Source organism: Nesoenas mayeri (assembly GCF_963082525.1).
Source record: "Nesoenas mayeri genome assembly, chromosome: 2".
NCBI classification, from domain to species: domain Eukaryota; kingdom Metazoa; phylum Chordata; class Aves; order Columbiformes; family Columbidae; genus Nesoenas; species Nesoenas mayeri.
In genome coordinates this window covers 145,064,743-145,081,247 of record NC_137543.1, presented here as the reverse complement: position 1 = coordinate 145,081,247, position 16,505 = coordinate 145,064,743, and the positions used below count along the sequence as shown (strand labels likewise).

Here is a 16,505-nt window from a genome sequence, read left to right as displayed (position 1 = left end):
CTTTATGTATGTTGATAATTTGTTCTGGTAAATTTGAGCTCAAAAATGTCTTTTTTTTTTAAGAAATACCAATAGTTATGGAGTAAATTTTACCCATAAATATATTATAGTTTAAGTTTATTTACAATTTTTAAACCTCAGAATTTTAGTCTTGAAGTCCTTTAACATTTTCATTTTGAAGTATTTTTTTCAGAAGAGTTCATATTTTTACCAAGCAAAGCAAATAATATCCTAGATTTTCTTTAGTTCATAGAGCAACTTCTGTCTGAGACTTCTCTTTTGTCTTAATATTTTAAATGGTTTCAGGAGTTAGTTAATATTCTGGTATTACTATAAAGATCTGTGCCAGCTCTGAAAGCTTTTCTATAATTTTAAAAGAAATATGTGGCAGTAAAATCTAGACAGCCATAAGACAGTATATTCAAATGTTTTCAATAGCTTTGAAACCAACAAGAGAAAAAGAGTAGCTGTCCCAATAAGCTTCAGTTGCATAAGAAGTCTTTTCCATAATGGACGTGGCAAGATTTAAACAAAGGACACGCATAATAAAAATGTAAATGAGTTTGCTTTACTAAAACTATAACTTTAAAGTCTTTTGTTGCATGTTATCCTGGAACCTTCTTACAAGGTAATCACTGTTTGCATAGAGATTTAAACCAGAGTCTTCAATAGCATTAAACCCCTGCACGCTCTATGTGTGACAGGCATGCAAAGCCATGTTAATGTTCAGAATATGAATTGCCTCTGGGTGGCTCCGGCACCAAGTAGAAAACCAACTGTGTTGATATCAGAAGGCCTGATGGACTCCATGCGGCTCCCAGCCTGAAAACTTCACCGCTTTGACATGTGATGTGCTCCTCGTGACACTGGCAGCACTGTCACTGGGAAATGGCACAAAGGGGACAAGCCCCCCTCCCTCGCCGTGCACTTTGCCACCCCCCGGCGCGGCCGGGCCTGGTGACGGCCGGAGCGGCAAGCGTGGGTGGAGAGGCCCCAGCTGCCTCCTGGCCGCAGCCCCCATAAGAAATTGACCTGAATGATGAGGGCACGCAAACAGTATGATCTGCATTATTCCTGTCAATAAAACGTCCCCATGTGTTATGGGCTTTGTACATAATGTACGGCAGCCTTTCTTCTAGCGGGGACCCATTTAGAGTCTCGACTTCTTTCTATTCATATTATGACTCCATAATAGAATTCCGAAATTATATGATACTGTGTTGTATAATATTACACCAGTGCAGCCTATTTAAATCCCTGATTCCTTACTTATGAATTCAAGGCGTCGCGATCTTTCAGGTTGTCTTTGGAGATGATGAACGTGTAAAAAAACAAATGCTTGAAAAAGAGAATGAGGGTTTCAAAGAAGAGGTTTTTAAACTGTGCAATGAGATTTCTCGCCTCTAAAATGCTCTGAAAAAGAAAAATATTTATTAGGTAAAACTTCAAACGAATGTTGGACCAAGATGCGAAGTTTAAATGCAACGTGTAAGAAACATTACTAAAGTCACAATTAATTGTTGACACACTTCAGAACATTGGCGACTTATTTCTGGACTGTTGTATTTTTCTGGTATTGAATGCTAATTTGCTCTGTATTTGTAGAGAAATTCATACATATTTATTCTAATTTAAATGCATATATTTACATATTTTTAATTTATGACAAAGGAATATTTGCTGTGGCTTTTGAGACTTCTATTATTGCCTAGCAATGTGGCTAGAGTTCATATTTTGTGACAGATACATGCTCTAAAGTTACTGAAATAGAGAAGTGTTGTATCTAGATATATTTTTAATGGTGGTCTACTATTTTATCTTAATGGAATTATATTAAAACCTACTCTCTCTCTAAAGTAGCTTTTGAGCTTCTGCAAAATACCTGAATGTGCTTTTCTTCATATAATTAGTTTTGTGTTTCTACAGAAGTTTCTAACAAAATTAATTTCTCCCAAATAAGCCATCGCCACTTTTGATGCTTGTGTTTTATTACAGCTCTTAAAAGGAGGGTTTGGTTTTTTTCCTGATATACACAATGCACAGTCTTTACCTGCAGGTTACTTCTCATATATTGCCAGAGTGAAATATTTAATGGAGGACTAGAAACTACAGCACCAGAGTAGAATTTGGCTGTTTAGCTTTGTTATGTCTCAATAGATTAGACCAAATATTAACTTTAATAGTGGCAAGATGAATTTGACACAATATTCCTGATTCCTGTTTATTATCTGATTCAATGGTGCTTCTTATCTGTTGGAAGTTTTGTATCAGCGATAAAGAACCACCTGCTAAAACACTTTGTATTGGCTGTGACTACCAGCAAGGATGTCCAGGATCAGTATTAATGAAAAGCTGTGGGCACTTGGTCACACTTGGCTCTTGAACTTACTTCTTCATCTCCCTCTGAGCAGCCGGCTGAACAGCAGGAAGAGGCTGTGAATGTCAAGGGCGGTGGTGAAGGTCACAGTTCTGCCAGGACTCACATCCCTGGAGCATTCCTCTGGGTTAAGAGACTGACCTGAAGCAAACATGTTCGATAAATTAATGTAGCCATGTAATTTCATGGGTTTTCTCTTTCCTCTCTTGTTTTCAGATACACAGGTTCCAAGAATGTGATAAAAAAAGTGGAAACTGATGAGCAAACTGTTCAAAAGGTACTGTAATTTTTACTTTTGTAAGCTACACTTTTGGCAGAACAGTATCAAGCTTGGACTGTCAGCACTATATATTTCAAACAATGTTCGAAAGCTGACTTTAACTTGAATTGTGTTACGTTTTGGTTTATGGTAGTGTAATTAACTGTGGAGTAACAATGAATTGGTATTCCCTTAATGAATATCGTGATTCTGATTTTCTTATCCTGTCACCTTTCATAATGTTGTTAAACACAGTGAAAATACTGAACCTCAATAAACTACAGTAAAATGATTGAATAATAAAAAAGTAGCACATTTGGTAAGCTTTTGAAGGCAGAGAAAGAAGATTTGTATACATGACAACAGCTAACAACTTCAAAAAATAAAATGTCATTTGGTTGGTTGGTTGGTTTTGTAACTTGTGACTTGTTAAATATTCCAGTGTTCCTGGATAGAGCTCTCAGTATATGTCAATTATGATGTGCATGCTGTCTGAGAAAACAATAGCTGAACAAGGTCTAAAAGTCAACTTTTTAAAAAACCTTTCCAATGCCAATGAAAATATTAATTATTAAGTGATCTCAGTAAAAGATTGATGGCTCTCGGTGTTTTCTCAGTGTAACATCTAGATGTCTTTCCAGTGGGCTTCCTATCTTGTGATAGTTTTCACACTTTTTCTACAATGTGTAGTTCTCATTCTAAAAATTAAGAAATAGACAAAGAACTTTTTCCTATAACAAACTTCCCTCCTGTGAAACATTTCCAAAATGTTTTGTAGATAACTCACTTATTTGTGGTGAAATATAAGGGAAATAGTGATACTTTTAAATACTAATTTCATGATTACTAAATTCTCATGCAATTTCATATTAAAAAAAAAATAAATTGCAGACACTGAGGCACTAGATTTCCAAAATCATCCCTTTCATTGCCTTTCCTTGTGACCTTAGATTAATTTCTCCTTTATGACCAAGTTTGCCACTCTGAAAATAGTGGTATCTATTCATCTTTACAGGAGCATTGAAAGGTTAAATTCATGATAATTCTGCACATGAAATCCAAAATCAGAAGTGGAATAGTAATTGATCTGTCTAATACACTAGTCTGTCAAAGAAGGGATGTGTCTTCTATTAGTTTTTCTCTTTTTCTATCTAGGTCTGACAATGTTCAGGAATCCCACTTAGGTTTGAAGTCTCATTATGCTGGAAAGAAATGGCCAGTCACCTGTTCCTGTACTGAACGTTTCTCCTTAGTTCGTTTGCAAAGTCCAGAGAATATTTTTAATAGTACTTTTTTTCATTCTTTCACTTACACGGAATTTTTCCTGAAACTTAACCTAGATTTTCCTTCCCTTCATCTACATACAATGGAGGACGTTGTCTTACACCTAGTGTCTTCCCATAGATATCACCTCAGCCTGTGTGTTTGAACAGCAGTATAGGAACTCCCTTCTGTATGCCTCTCACATCATTTGGAAGTGCTATCTTTTTGTAAATTTGGATCACATGCCTTCCTCCCAAGCTGCCTCCGGTACAGCTACCTGGACAGGTACCCTTCACCATCACTGCGCAGTGTGTCAAGTCAGCTAAATTGTAGGACTGAGGTGCTGTGAGAAATCTTGGAAGCAGTCCTCTTCTCATTCTAATTCTAATAATGAATCTAATTATAGTTCCATTCCCAGAAGAAAAACTACAATTCTAAAAAAATAACTACACTGACTGAAGTTTCTGACTTGCTCCTCTCCCCTGCATTGCATATCCCATTGAAAGATGTTCTCTCAATAGCCAGAATGTGCATAAATTCTTCTCTGGTTAAAAAGCTTTGATCTTTAAAAAGAGGAGCTGGGCATGAAGGCACACACTGCTGTAGTGCCCAACAGTTGAGCATTTTGCTCCGGAAATGGAGTTCACAAAGTTGGTACAGACACCAGTACCCAATATACACCATTTAAGGAAAAGTTAACTCTTAAAAATGGGATTCAAAGCAGGCAGTCAGTAATAAGTGATGATGAAACACACTGAAAGCACTGTCACTTACCTGGACTGGTCAGAAATTACTGATTGATTTATTGTAGATGGGACTTGGAGTCTGGATCTTCCTCCTGTGCCCAGGCAGCCGAGCTGTGTGCTACCTGTGGGCAATTGGCTCTCTAATTTCTCTCAAAGCATCATAAGAGATGGCAAGGACTGAGTGTTTCATAAGGACTGAGGCACTTGCCTAGGCTTCTGGTCATTGAACTTGAGGACCTTTGAACTCGTAGCTCCATATACCAATGACTTAACTTCTGGTTTACATTGTGTTTTGGTGGGAAAAATGTTCTCTTTAAAGCTGGATACAGGGAGAGCGAGCACAGAAAAGCCATAATCTCCAGACTACATTAGGATACTCGGCACAGAGAAAGGAACTTTTCTATATATTTATTCATTCTTTTTTCAGATTTTTACTGAGTATTTTTGCTTGGGTTTTAGGAGGAGCGGGGGATGTTTTGTATATTGTTGTCTTGCAATTCATAGTCTAATGTAAAATGCATAAATGATCAAGCAAGTCAAAACACACGGTTGTCTCTTTCTCATGCAGTCACAGCTTTGGTATGTCGTCAAGCTTGTGCATGAGCACTCTGTATCTAGTCTCATGAATTTCATATTCTTTGTGTCCAATGGCACAGCTTGAACAGAACTGGTGGCTTATTCTCATCATAGAGGGGTAGTTAAGCTACTTTTCCATGACTTGGGATATTGTAATCAAGCCCCATAAAACTCCCAGCGGCATACAATGTCGGCTGCCCTGATTTGTGGCTGTGCATTCTAGCTTCTAGGTTATTACGCTGAAGGGGAGCATTTCTCCATTTTTATGAGAGAAAATGAATGTCAGTGTTGTAGGCAACATTGTCTGATTTTAAATATGTTCTAAATGCAAATTTGGTAATTAACAAACTCTGCTGTGAGTGACACTGAGAAATATAGATGTTTAACTTACAAGTCCCAAGTGACAGTAGCTCTGATAGAAGTCCCAGATTGCCCAAAACCAGTAGAACCAAGGAAGTTTTACCGTGCAATGTGACTGTTTAAGGGAGATTGATTCTGGATTCTTAAAGAATTCTGCTTAAATCGCTCTTCAAGCACGATCCTCTGTCCTCGGTGAGACTATATGTGCAGTTTGTCTGATAGTATTTATCTTGTGGGGATACATTAGAACTTGCCGCAGATGATATAGGCGCCTGCTGATCTTTCTACGAATTTACAACACAACAGTGGAATTGGGTTCCAAACTGCCACTGCTGCTTGACTGCAAGAGGTTTGCACAAATATTCACTTTTCTGAGAGTTTAAGTCATTGAAGTCTCTACTTCGATGTTTTCTTCATCTTCCTACACCCTGTGACATCACACTCTACTTAGTTCAAAATTACTTTAGATTTGTGACTCTTGTGACATTATGAAATGCCACATTAAAGTATCTAGCTGAAAGTGAAGATGTCTGTTACTGGTTATAATACAAAAATATGTGTATGTCCCCATGATGTTTCTTGATCAGGGAGACGGTACTTAGAAAGGATTTTTAGAGAATTATGCCTGTTTGTAGTATAAAATCCAACAATAATTTTCACGTTTATATTTTAGCTGATACAAATAGAAGAACAAATGAAGGCAGAAATTGAAAATGAAAGGCCATGAGCTAAAAATCTGGTAAGATATATATACATTCTTTTTTGTAAACCATCATTTATTGCAAATCTAATAAAATATACAAACACCCTTTAATATCTCATAAATTTAATAACCTTATTTTTAAGTAAGTTGTTTTACATGTAAAGAAAAAAAAAAAGATAGCAGAAATACCTTACAGTTTTATTTTGTTTTTACCATCTTTCAGAGGCACAGATATAAAAAATGCTAATAGATTTTTTTTTTTTTAAAGGATACTATTTTGGTTTAGAAGGACTTGGAAAATATTTAATAAATGCAACATTATTTCAAATTATTTGCTGCTGCTGTTTACAAATGTTGTAGGCAATGATGCAGAGTTTTGTCTTAAAATATTTTTGTATTCTGCATTAGTCTCATAAGAACACTGCCTTTTATTTTCTTTTTACATGATCCAGGAACTTTCCAGACGGCTGGTCCTTTATTTTACCATTTGACTTTTTTTTTTCCCCTAGCCTGATTTCGTACTGGCTTTCACACTGATCACCACTAGTATGTCTTTGTTACAGTAAACTGACTGGGTTTATTATAATAAAAAATAAAACACAGCTTGACTTGCAATCTAAATGTGCTGGAAAAGAATATGATACTGTTTAGAAGAGAAAAGGTTGTGAATAGAAAATCAGTACCACTTCAGTTATTTAAACATTTGCTTTTCTGCAGCTTGTCAAACTTTGTGCCAAGTCATAGCTGCTTTACTTTGTTTTGTTAATCTCAGCACCATGTGTCTTGGGCTTTTTTAATAGGGGGCCAATCCTGCAGTTCTTACTCAGTTTTCAGTTTCAGTGTGTCTGGGTAAGTACTGTAGGACTGCATTTTTTGAAAATTAAAGAAGAAAAAAGTTACAGAGTAGGCCTGTCAAATCAGTTTCTGAAGGTTAAAAAAACCTATGGAATATGTTGCTTCTTAAATAAATTCTAATAAGCACCTTTGTAATGAAAATGGTTTATAATTCTCATCACATTTTAAGAAAATTTCTTTAACCTGAAGATGTGAGCAGGACTGCAGTTGAATTAGGAAATTATAAATAAAATATTTTAAAATTTGTGTGTCTAAATTTAGACCAGGGTATAGAGTTTGCTTCAAGGAAAATCTTTTGGGATAAGAACGTGCCAGCAGGGAATCCTCGCTAATGCTAAAAATTACAGTCTGGTTTGTGTATTTACTGAAAGCATTTGAAGGCATTATTGTGAGGTGGAATAACTGAGGGTTGATTTGGCTTCATGCTATGTTTCTGAACTGATACATAAGATGAAAACAGATCAAGCAGACTTCTGGATCACAGCTGAGGTACCTAGAAAAACAATTTTAATAAGTCAAAAATTGAGTTGTAATAGTTCTAGAAATCCCAGTGCAACCTTTAACATCAAAGCTTAAGTAGTCAGGTTTGATATATCCTTAATGTATACAAAAAAAATCTAGACGTTAGAAAGTTTTCATTAATTCAGGAGAAAAATAAATTTTTGAAATAAAAGATATTTTTAAAAATGTATTATTAGACATATTTCTTTGGTTTTTATTATTATTCCAGAATTAGTTCAAATTTTTACCTAGAAATGCTTCATCTAAGGGGATCTTCTTGGATGAGTTAGGCAAACCTTTATTTGCAGAGATGTACTAAGTCTGAACTCAACACAAATGAGCACATAGGAGTCTAATCTTTGCAAAGGCTGTTGAATGAGATTTTGCCTCACTCTTCCCTCCCCTCCTATGTCTAAAATCAAGCACACATTTGTCAAATATCTAGAAATATTTGGGAGGCTGGTTCTAAGGTCTTTAAGTGTCTCAAAAAACAGAGAGTATGCATGACGAATAGTTGTGAAATGTGACAAAGATACCTTGACTAATCTGCAATACCGAATATTATTTAGCATGCAACTTGTTATGGCCTTATCTTTTCACCACAGATTATCAAATAAATCAGCAGTAATGCGGTTTAGTCAGGTAAGTCAGAGCATTAATGTGCACAGTGAATGGGAAATAACACTGAAAGTAGAATGCTTATTCTCTGGGAAACAGCAAGGAAGGAGGAGACCCAGTGAGAACTTAAATGCTTTGCTCATTGAGACTTCTTGTTGGTACTCTGAGTGCATACGAATGTGGAAATGAAAGATGGACAAGCAAGAGAAATAAAACACTGTCAGAGTACTAGTGCTCAAGAGAAAGAGAAATGAACACTGAATGTAAAAAAGTAATTTGTAAGTAAGGTTGAATCTGAAGATATAAATCTTATGGCATATGATTGGAATGAAGCATTTCCAGTCTTCAAAGTATCTTAAGTGTTTAACAAGTTTTAGAACAATTTCATTAAAATCATTATATAAACACAATATTTTCTGTATTACCACACAATTCCACATATTTTTACTCTATTAAAATAAATAAAAATGTGAGTGATATAGAATGACATCTCCTAATGTTTTAATATAATACAACAATGTTAGATGAAAATAAACAATTACAAAACAGAGTCAATAGCAAAGTACTCAAAACTGAATCAATGGTAAAATCCTGGAATAAATCTTAGGGGGAAAAGTGTCAGTTGATTAAGTGTTCTTCTTTTGTCAACTGTAATGATTCTATCAAGATTCAGTTTGATTTCATTGTCTATAAACAATATCGTTGCTTTCCAATCATTTGAGTGGTACAAATTTCTGCCCAATGCTGAGCAGTAGCAGAGAAGCGATTGGCTTTGTTACAACTCAGTGCAAGCCGAGGAGTTGCTGTCACTTGCTGATGTTGTTGACAGTCCCAGCTTATATTCAACAGAGTTTTCAAAGAAAAAGGGTAAGTACTTTTCTCTCTAGTTATTATGTCCCCAGATGGTGAAGTGAAAGACACTTTTTCACTGTCATAGATCAAACTGCTAATACAATTAGCTTCAAATGTGCGAAAATACATATGCCTTTTGAATATATAATTTACAGATAAGTTCTTCATTCCTTGTTTTACTACAATTTTTCAATAAACTATAATGCTGATTAATATTAGACTTTTTCCAAAAGTTTATGCCTATAGTTTTGTTCATGTTTCTTGGTGGTTCCTTTTAGCAGCGGAAGGAGAAGAGAGAAAATACAAAGACAGAAGTTCCAAGTGTCCTGGGTGTGGCACAGAAAAAAGTACGCAATTAACTTGGTTTCCTAAGTAAAATATAGATGTTATTGGCTAATAATGCAAAGTGCTCTGCTTGTATTATACCTCTATTTTATTTGTCCTAGTCTAGTTTTTCTTTTTCTGCTGATTTCTCTTAAGCCCACATTTGCATTTTAACTGAGTAATTAAATACTTTCCTTACACTGCACCAGTAACAGTCTATTTACATTTCAATTATACCCTTTTAAACAGTCTTTTTTCCATTTAATCTATATGGAGTTAAGTAACATCACTACTAGACTAGGTCCATATCTTCTACTCCCTACCCTTTTGAATTGAAATGTACCCACTGTTCCTTGCCCTTTAATCTAGAGAGAATGAGCATGGTAGGTCACGAGGTGTGATGTTTGACAGCTATAATTAGTGAGTAAGCATAACTGCAGATTTCAGTTCAATTTACGATGTAGTGACGGAAGAAATCCCTTTATTACCATTGTATCTCATAGATAGCTAAAAATGCTGAAAAACATTTAAATACTAGACCTCAAATCCTAGTTTTGTCCACAGGCAGCAGTGCTTTACCAAAAAATGCAATTACATGAATCACAGAGACAGAAAAGCAGGGTGCCTGCTGTTTGACATAATACCTACATATTTCAAGACCAAAAGCAGCACAAATCCTACCTTAAGCTCATGCCATAGTATTGCAGAAGACCAACAGCTTACTCTACTACAACAGTGTCTTCGCACAGCAAGTTTAAATAAAAAGGTAGTCGAGGTATTGAATAGACTTTTATTTCTGAAGCTTAAGCTGAGATGCATGTCTGCCCACATGTGAAAAATATTTCCTCTACTTCATCAAGGTTAACTAAGTAGGATAAGATTCCAAAGGGACTGTGGAAGTAGAAGCAGAATTGAAAATGTTGCTCAGGCATTTGGGTAAAACTGGTGTCTGAGCCAGTAACTACCAGGAAAATCCTGTGTGGGTCCTGGGTGGTGCTGGGAGGCTCTTGAGAAATGACTGAGATACCTATCGTGGAGACCCTCTAGTTCCTCTAGGTCTTTATAACTGATATGAAGTATGGTTGCTTATTCTTGCAAATGTATGTGCCTAACTTGTCCCAGCTTTCAAGGAACAATAATACAGGCATTATGAAGATATGCAGTTGAAGGAAATCTGACAGATAAATATTTATATAGTAATCTTACTGGCTTGTAGCTTTCAGGACTCAGGATATTAGGAAAGGCTTCTTAATATCCTTGATCTTTCTAAAGCTTCAAATAATAGGAAAAGAAAAAGTCAATGCTTAGAAGTTAATATCTAAATCAATGTATTAATCAGCCTCACTTTCTGAAACTGGATTTCCTTCAACAGTTATTTGACATATCCTATTAATCATAGTTAGATTTAGAAATCTATGGCATGTGGTGAGAACAAGCCATATGCTGAGATAAACTGAACTGGAGCATATCTAAGGTAGTTGAAATATGTGTAATGTTTGAAAGTGGTATTTGATTGTACTAAACAACAACAACAACAAATACTATTAATAATTATCTATTAGTTACTTAGGCTTATGGCTCCAAAAGTTACAGACATAGAGGAATATCCTTTATTGAATAATTTAATTTATATTAATGGATTCAGTGTAATTTATGTACTGCTTTGACACTTACCCAGATCTCTACCTTCCCTAATTCTTTAATCATACAGTAAAATCTCAGCAGCAACGACATAAAATTTTGACTGAAAATCAGCCTCTACACTACCTCGAAAACCTTTTTCTGTCCTTTTAAGGGCAGGTTTTTAGGTCTCCTCTTTTATTCCAGTACAATTTAATAAAATAAGAATTTCAGTTTTTCCAGTATTCTATTAGGTATAATTCTTGTGGTTCAAAACACTTTTCTTCCTCTTGCTTCTTTTAGTATTTTGTGAATTTTTCTGTAATAAGTATGTCAAAAACCCACTATCCATTGACAAAGTCTGTGCCTGTCTGAATATACCTGAGGAACTCAAGGAGCCCTTGATTATAGTTTCAGCTTTAAAATGACCTGGCCTAGTTCTTCTCATGTTAGAAATGTTTTGAGGACTTTGAAACACAGCTTACATTTTTCTGTGTTCCTTTAATACCCAATTCTCCTGTTCTGTCTTTCATGACCCTTGGCTGTATACTATTTTTGAGCAATGTACTACTGTCATTTTACAACCTTTTTTTTTCCTGTTAGCCAAATTTCCAATAACATCCCATCCATAATAACCACAGTTCTGTTATGCTACTAGTACTCATACTGTTGTTCTTTCTGGTTTCTACAACCCTTCATAATTGCTTTAAGATACGTTTTTGTATGGTTTTGTATTGATATTGATCAACATTGTATTGATCCCGCAAGAAAGTACATGAATCCTCCTCCATGCACCCTTCTGAAAACACCAAAGGACATTCATTCCCTTCAGTCTCTTAAAGAAGCGCATGGAAGCACAGACCTGACACTCCTCGTTGGCCATTACAGGGGGGACATGGGGTGTCCATGCCCCACCTGGCACCCTGCCCACAGCTCCACGGCTCTGGGATGACGGTGCTTCTCCAAAACTGTGTAGACTTTGGCATGGCCTGAAGTGCTTTCAAGATACAATCTGCTATTAATGAGTAAAAGACTAAATGGTATCATAAGGCTTTGCTGCAGAGTTTTTTTAATTGTTGACTGTGGGTTTGAAGGAGCACACAATAGCACACTCAATAAAGTTCAACTAGTTTTCAATTACCATTCAATTACTATTAAGTACACATATGGTGTTAGCTGATATTTTACTTGGTGTTTGTACTGTAGCAGGTTTGGTTGTGTAATTTTGTTTTGTAGATAGAGCAGGGGACACCTGCATTCACCTCTAGAAATTTTTATGTATCTAGATAGGGATTATATTTACACTGGAAAAGCCATTTTGCTACAGATGAAGATTTTGAAAATAATAGGATATCTGTTTATATTCTGTTTCAGTGGTAGCTGATTACTGCATACTGCACTGTTGATAAAATTGGAGATATACACAGTAAGAAATAGTGTTTATTACAGAAACAGGAGACTATAGGTGGAAAAGTATATTAGATCATTCCAGCTAGTCCCATTAATGGGGAGGTTTTACTTATTGAGTGATTTTTATTCTTTTCTTCATTTAAAGCGAATAATTCATAGCCAAGTAATGTCATGATGGGAAGGGTATAATAGTAGAGCAGAAATAGTGTCACAGGTAATAAGATTGTCACAGTTGTTCTGAAATCTGTTTTGTTGCTTCATGTCTCTCATTTGTAGTTCAATTTCTTGTTGTCATTCTGTTTTCCAGCTTCCCTAAATTCATCCCTTAACTCCTGATATTTAGTACATACTGAATGGTTTTCTTCCTTAGTATTTATATTCTTCAAGGTTTCTCCTTACTACCATAAAACCTTATAATAATATCATAATTAATGGGAAAAAGCATTTATTAGGGTTGACATCTGTCCTATTAATATTGTTGAGATTCATTCAAGTTTGCCAGACCTTTCTGAACTTAAGTAGACTAAAACGAGTGAATTTTCTCTATGATCTGAATAGACATTTATAAAAAAATTTTGATGCCAGATGTATTGCAAGTAGTGGAAGCTATAACTAAATTTTTTTAAAAAAAAGGCAGTAACCTTTGGCTAGCACATAAATCTTAAGGTTCCAGATTTTTTTAAAATTACTCAAGTAATTGTAATTTCAGGACTTAAGAAAGAAGGAAGAATATTCCTGAAATTCCCCAAAATGGAAGGTTCCCAGTCAGGTCACATATTTACAACAATATTTACAACACTCTTCCACATTAGGCATAAAGCAAAAACCTATCAAGCCTTCTGAGCAAGTCTGTAAATCCATTCTATCTTCATCTGTCTCCAGGCCCTCATGGCTGTTCAGCCAAGAGGGTTCACTTTTAGAACCTTCTAGGCAATTAGGAGTCTTGTCAAGGGTGAAATCTAATCATATTTTGAAATGAAGTAAAAATAGTTTTAGCAATACAGCTGTAAGTAGCTTTTTGTACTGAGACAAGTAGGATATGTTGTATTTCAAACTTTCACCTGTTAGATGAAAATGAGATTAGGAGGAGCAGGAGAAGTTACCGAAAGACTAGTTGTAGAATGTGCTTTCCTGATCAGTAAGTTACAGTTCCAATGCCAGAAAGTTGAGTGTGTTTGAACAATGAATGAAAAGCTTAATGAACATGAAAAACTTATTTAAAAAAAAAGTTATTAGATTCTGGCCATGCTTAATTTTCTACAAATTAATTATGCATTTGATTACGTATCTGAAATACGAAAGGTCTTCCCTGAAATGTAATTCTTATAATCACCATGCTAATATGCTACAGTCTAACCTACACTACAGAGGAGCTCAACTTCCTCACCATAGTTAAATTCATGTTCTGATTTACAGGAAGCAATAGACTTTGTTTGCAAGGTTTAGATTAAGGTTTAGTTCTTTTAAATTGCCTGAAGTACTGAGGTGGTGTAACCGTGCTGAAACACTAGCTAAGCAAAGACTTCCTCTGCCAAATAGTTAGTGTTCATGTGTACTAAGAGGTGTATCGAGCAAACTTATGTAATGAAATTTGGTATTTTTGCAAACAATTCATTGGCAAATAACATGCCCTCATACTTCCCATCACATAAAAGCTTATAAAAGGAGACAAATATATAGTTATGTGCTGGGAACACTTCATTAATGACACAGAGAAAGGATTTCCTGTAGAACAGATGGCCCTTGGAGTGTTAACCAAACTGTTCATCTAAACCAGCATTGTCTGGAACCTAATGCCCTCAGGCAATGGTCCGACCCAGTTGTGGAGAGGCACCATGCAATCACGACAGATGGTCATGTGTTGAGGCAGCCCAAAGACCATGCGAATGTACCAAGGGTGCTCACTGAGAGCTGAAGCTCACAGTGCAGAATATTCAGTAGGCTTATGGTTATGGGGTGCCCTGGTGTCCTACTCTGAACAACATTAGCATAAAATAAAACAATGGCACATAAGAACTTAAATTGAGTGGAAGGAAGAAAGCAGTAGTTTCTTAGCCCTTCATCCAGGTTTCATCAGATAGATCAATAGGGGGCAGAAACTTGCTTAATTACCTTCAGTCATCTTAAAGAGGGTATAAAATTTAGTCTGTCACTCTGCAGTGAGTTGAATGAGTAACAGTAGTAAATACTTAAAATGATACTTTTCCAGCTTTTGAAAAGCAAACATTTAAATGCACTAATGCACTAATGGTTCATAGATTAGTGTTCAGTGTTTCTTATCAGTTTTATATATAAATCTGAATAAAATTTAATTTGATTGATCTTTACTCCTTCTGTTTTAAGAATGCACTTCAATCAGCTGGAGATGCTCTTGAAAAGGCATAGGAGTCTTGACCATCTTCAAAAGTTGAATTTTAATCCAGTTTATGGTTGTTTTCTGTGTTTGCAAAGAGATTTACTCTTCAGCCAGAAACAGTGTGGTTTTGAGAGATACATGTGATGACAGAGATTTCATGTGAATAAATAAAAACACAGTAGAAAGAATATCAAAACCTAGAAGGGACTAAAGTGACCTAATGAGAAACGTAGTAATGATTTGCAATGAGGGAAAGAAGTGAGCTGGAAAAATATAATGCAGGGAATTTATATGTTTAAAATTTAACTGTTTGAAGCCTAGGAAGTAGCTACCTTTAGCATTGAAGTTGGGGGGTTTACTATCTTTTCACAGCAAATGTTACATGAAACACAAGTGCAACTGTCATTCATTTCTTTTTGACTGTCATACTGAACTGGAGTTTAAAAGTGCTGCTTATTCCTCACAGGACCATCCCAAGATCTGGGGACCTTCAGACTACGGGAAGTCTTTAGACTCAGTCTTTTCTACCCTGCTGTGCCTCAACAGTTGGCGAAGGTATGAGGAAGGGTTACAGAAGCCCTGTTATGCTTATATTACAAGCAGCTAGGAATCAAATCTTGTGGCTTTAGAGTTGCTTTGCACTGTTATTCCATGGCTTGACATCCAGCCCATTTTGTGTATAGCTGCAATGGGCCTTATTCTGCTTGTACAAACTCTCAATTTACCCAGCTATATTGCCACAAAAATCTAAGGTGTTACACCAGTATAAAATCCATGTGTGTAAGGAGAATTTGACCATGCAATTGGTTTTACAGTCATTTAGTAATAAGTAACATTTACATTGAGTTTTATTTGAAGCTTTCATAGTATGTAGATAAAATTATTTTAAAAGGCCTGATGCTGCAATATATTGGCAATACTATCTGTTCTTTAACTGTGGTGTTTCCACCTCTGAACTAGCCACATAGCTATTCGTAAGTGTATGTGAGAGAAAATTGAATGTATCTGCAGCTGAAAAAACACAATGAGGACTTGATCTGGATAGGGCTAGGGTTTAATACAAAACTACCAAAAGCCTGGAAGTTCTGTTCAAACAGACAGGTTGATAATGTGTTTGATTTACCAGGTTCATGTCCACTGTGTTTGTGTGGACACGTATGGAAACGCAATGGGGATGAAATGTATCTTGGGAGAGGAAATATGTACAGAGCGTTTCAAAAAGATAGGCCAAATTTCATAGAGCAGTATGTTTCACAACGGCAACATGTTACAATTACACCAAAATGTACAAACGGTTTAATGAGTTATCAAGTTTAGTAACCTTTTTGGAAATGCCCTGTGTTCCAGATTAGTTGCTAATGGTGGTTAATCATGGGCAGTTCATGGTTGCAGAGATTTAGTGATTTCAAATTGGGTGCATCTTTTTGAAACACCCTGTATTTGTGTGAGGTGTGAAGAAGCACCAGATGGATGGAGGGATGACTGAACAAGCCTCTCATCATTTTTTTTCCAGATTTGCTCTATCATATAGATAATATAATTTACAGTTGGAAAAATAATATATATGACATCCTGCTGAGAGAGAATGGAAGATTTGAGGTTGCTTAGTTTCTTTCAGGTTTCTGATATGGCATTCCTAGTCAATGGTGCTCTCTTTTCCTGAATGATAAAAGTATTACAGGAAA

The 16,505-nt window shown here is 35.8% G+C and overlaps 1 protein-coding gene across 18 annotated transcripts in view; it reads left to right on the top strand.

The window, feature by feature from the left end:
- Positions 1 to 16,505, top strand: part of LOC308037247 (uncharacterized protein) — a 38,345-nt gene that overhangs the window by 14,559 nt on the left and 7,281 nt on the right. For 11 of the 18 annotated variants that reach the window (XR_013921746.1, XR_013921747.1, XR_013921748.1 and 8 more), the window contains 4 exons: positions 2,594 to 2,654; positions 6,255 to 6,320; positions 9,389 to 9,457; positions 15,287 to 15,375. Coding sequence is in view for 3 of the 18 variants with exons in the window: in XM_080338890.1 (XP_080195016.1) it covers positions 2,594 to 2,654; positions 6,255 to 6,308 (115 nt within the window). In the remaining 15 variants the exon portion in view is untranslated. Of the gene's footprint in view, positions 1 to 2,593; positions 2,655 to 6,254; positions 6,321 to 6,736; positions 7,236 to 9,010; positions 9,126 to 9,388; positions 12,090 to 15,286; positions 15,376 to 16,333; positions 16,503 to 16,505 lie in introns of those variants that run through there. The other 7 variants (XR_013921753.1, XR_013921758.1, XR_013921759.1 and 4 more) reach the window with 7 other exon arrangements.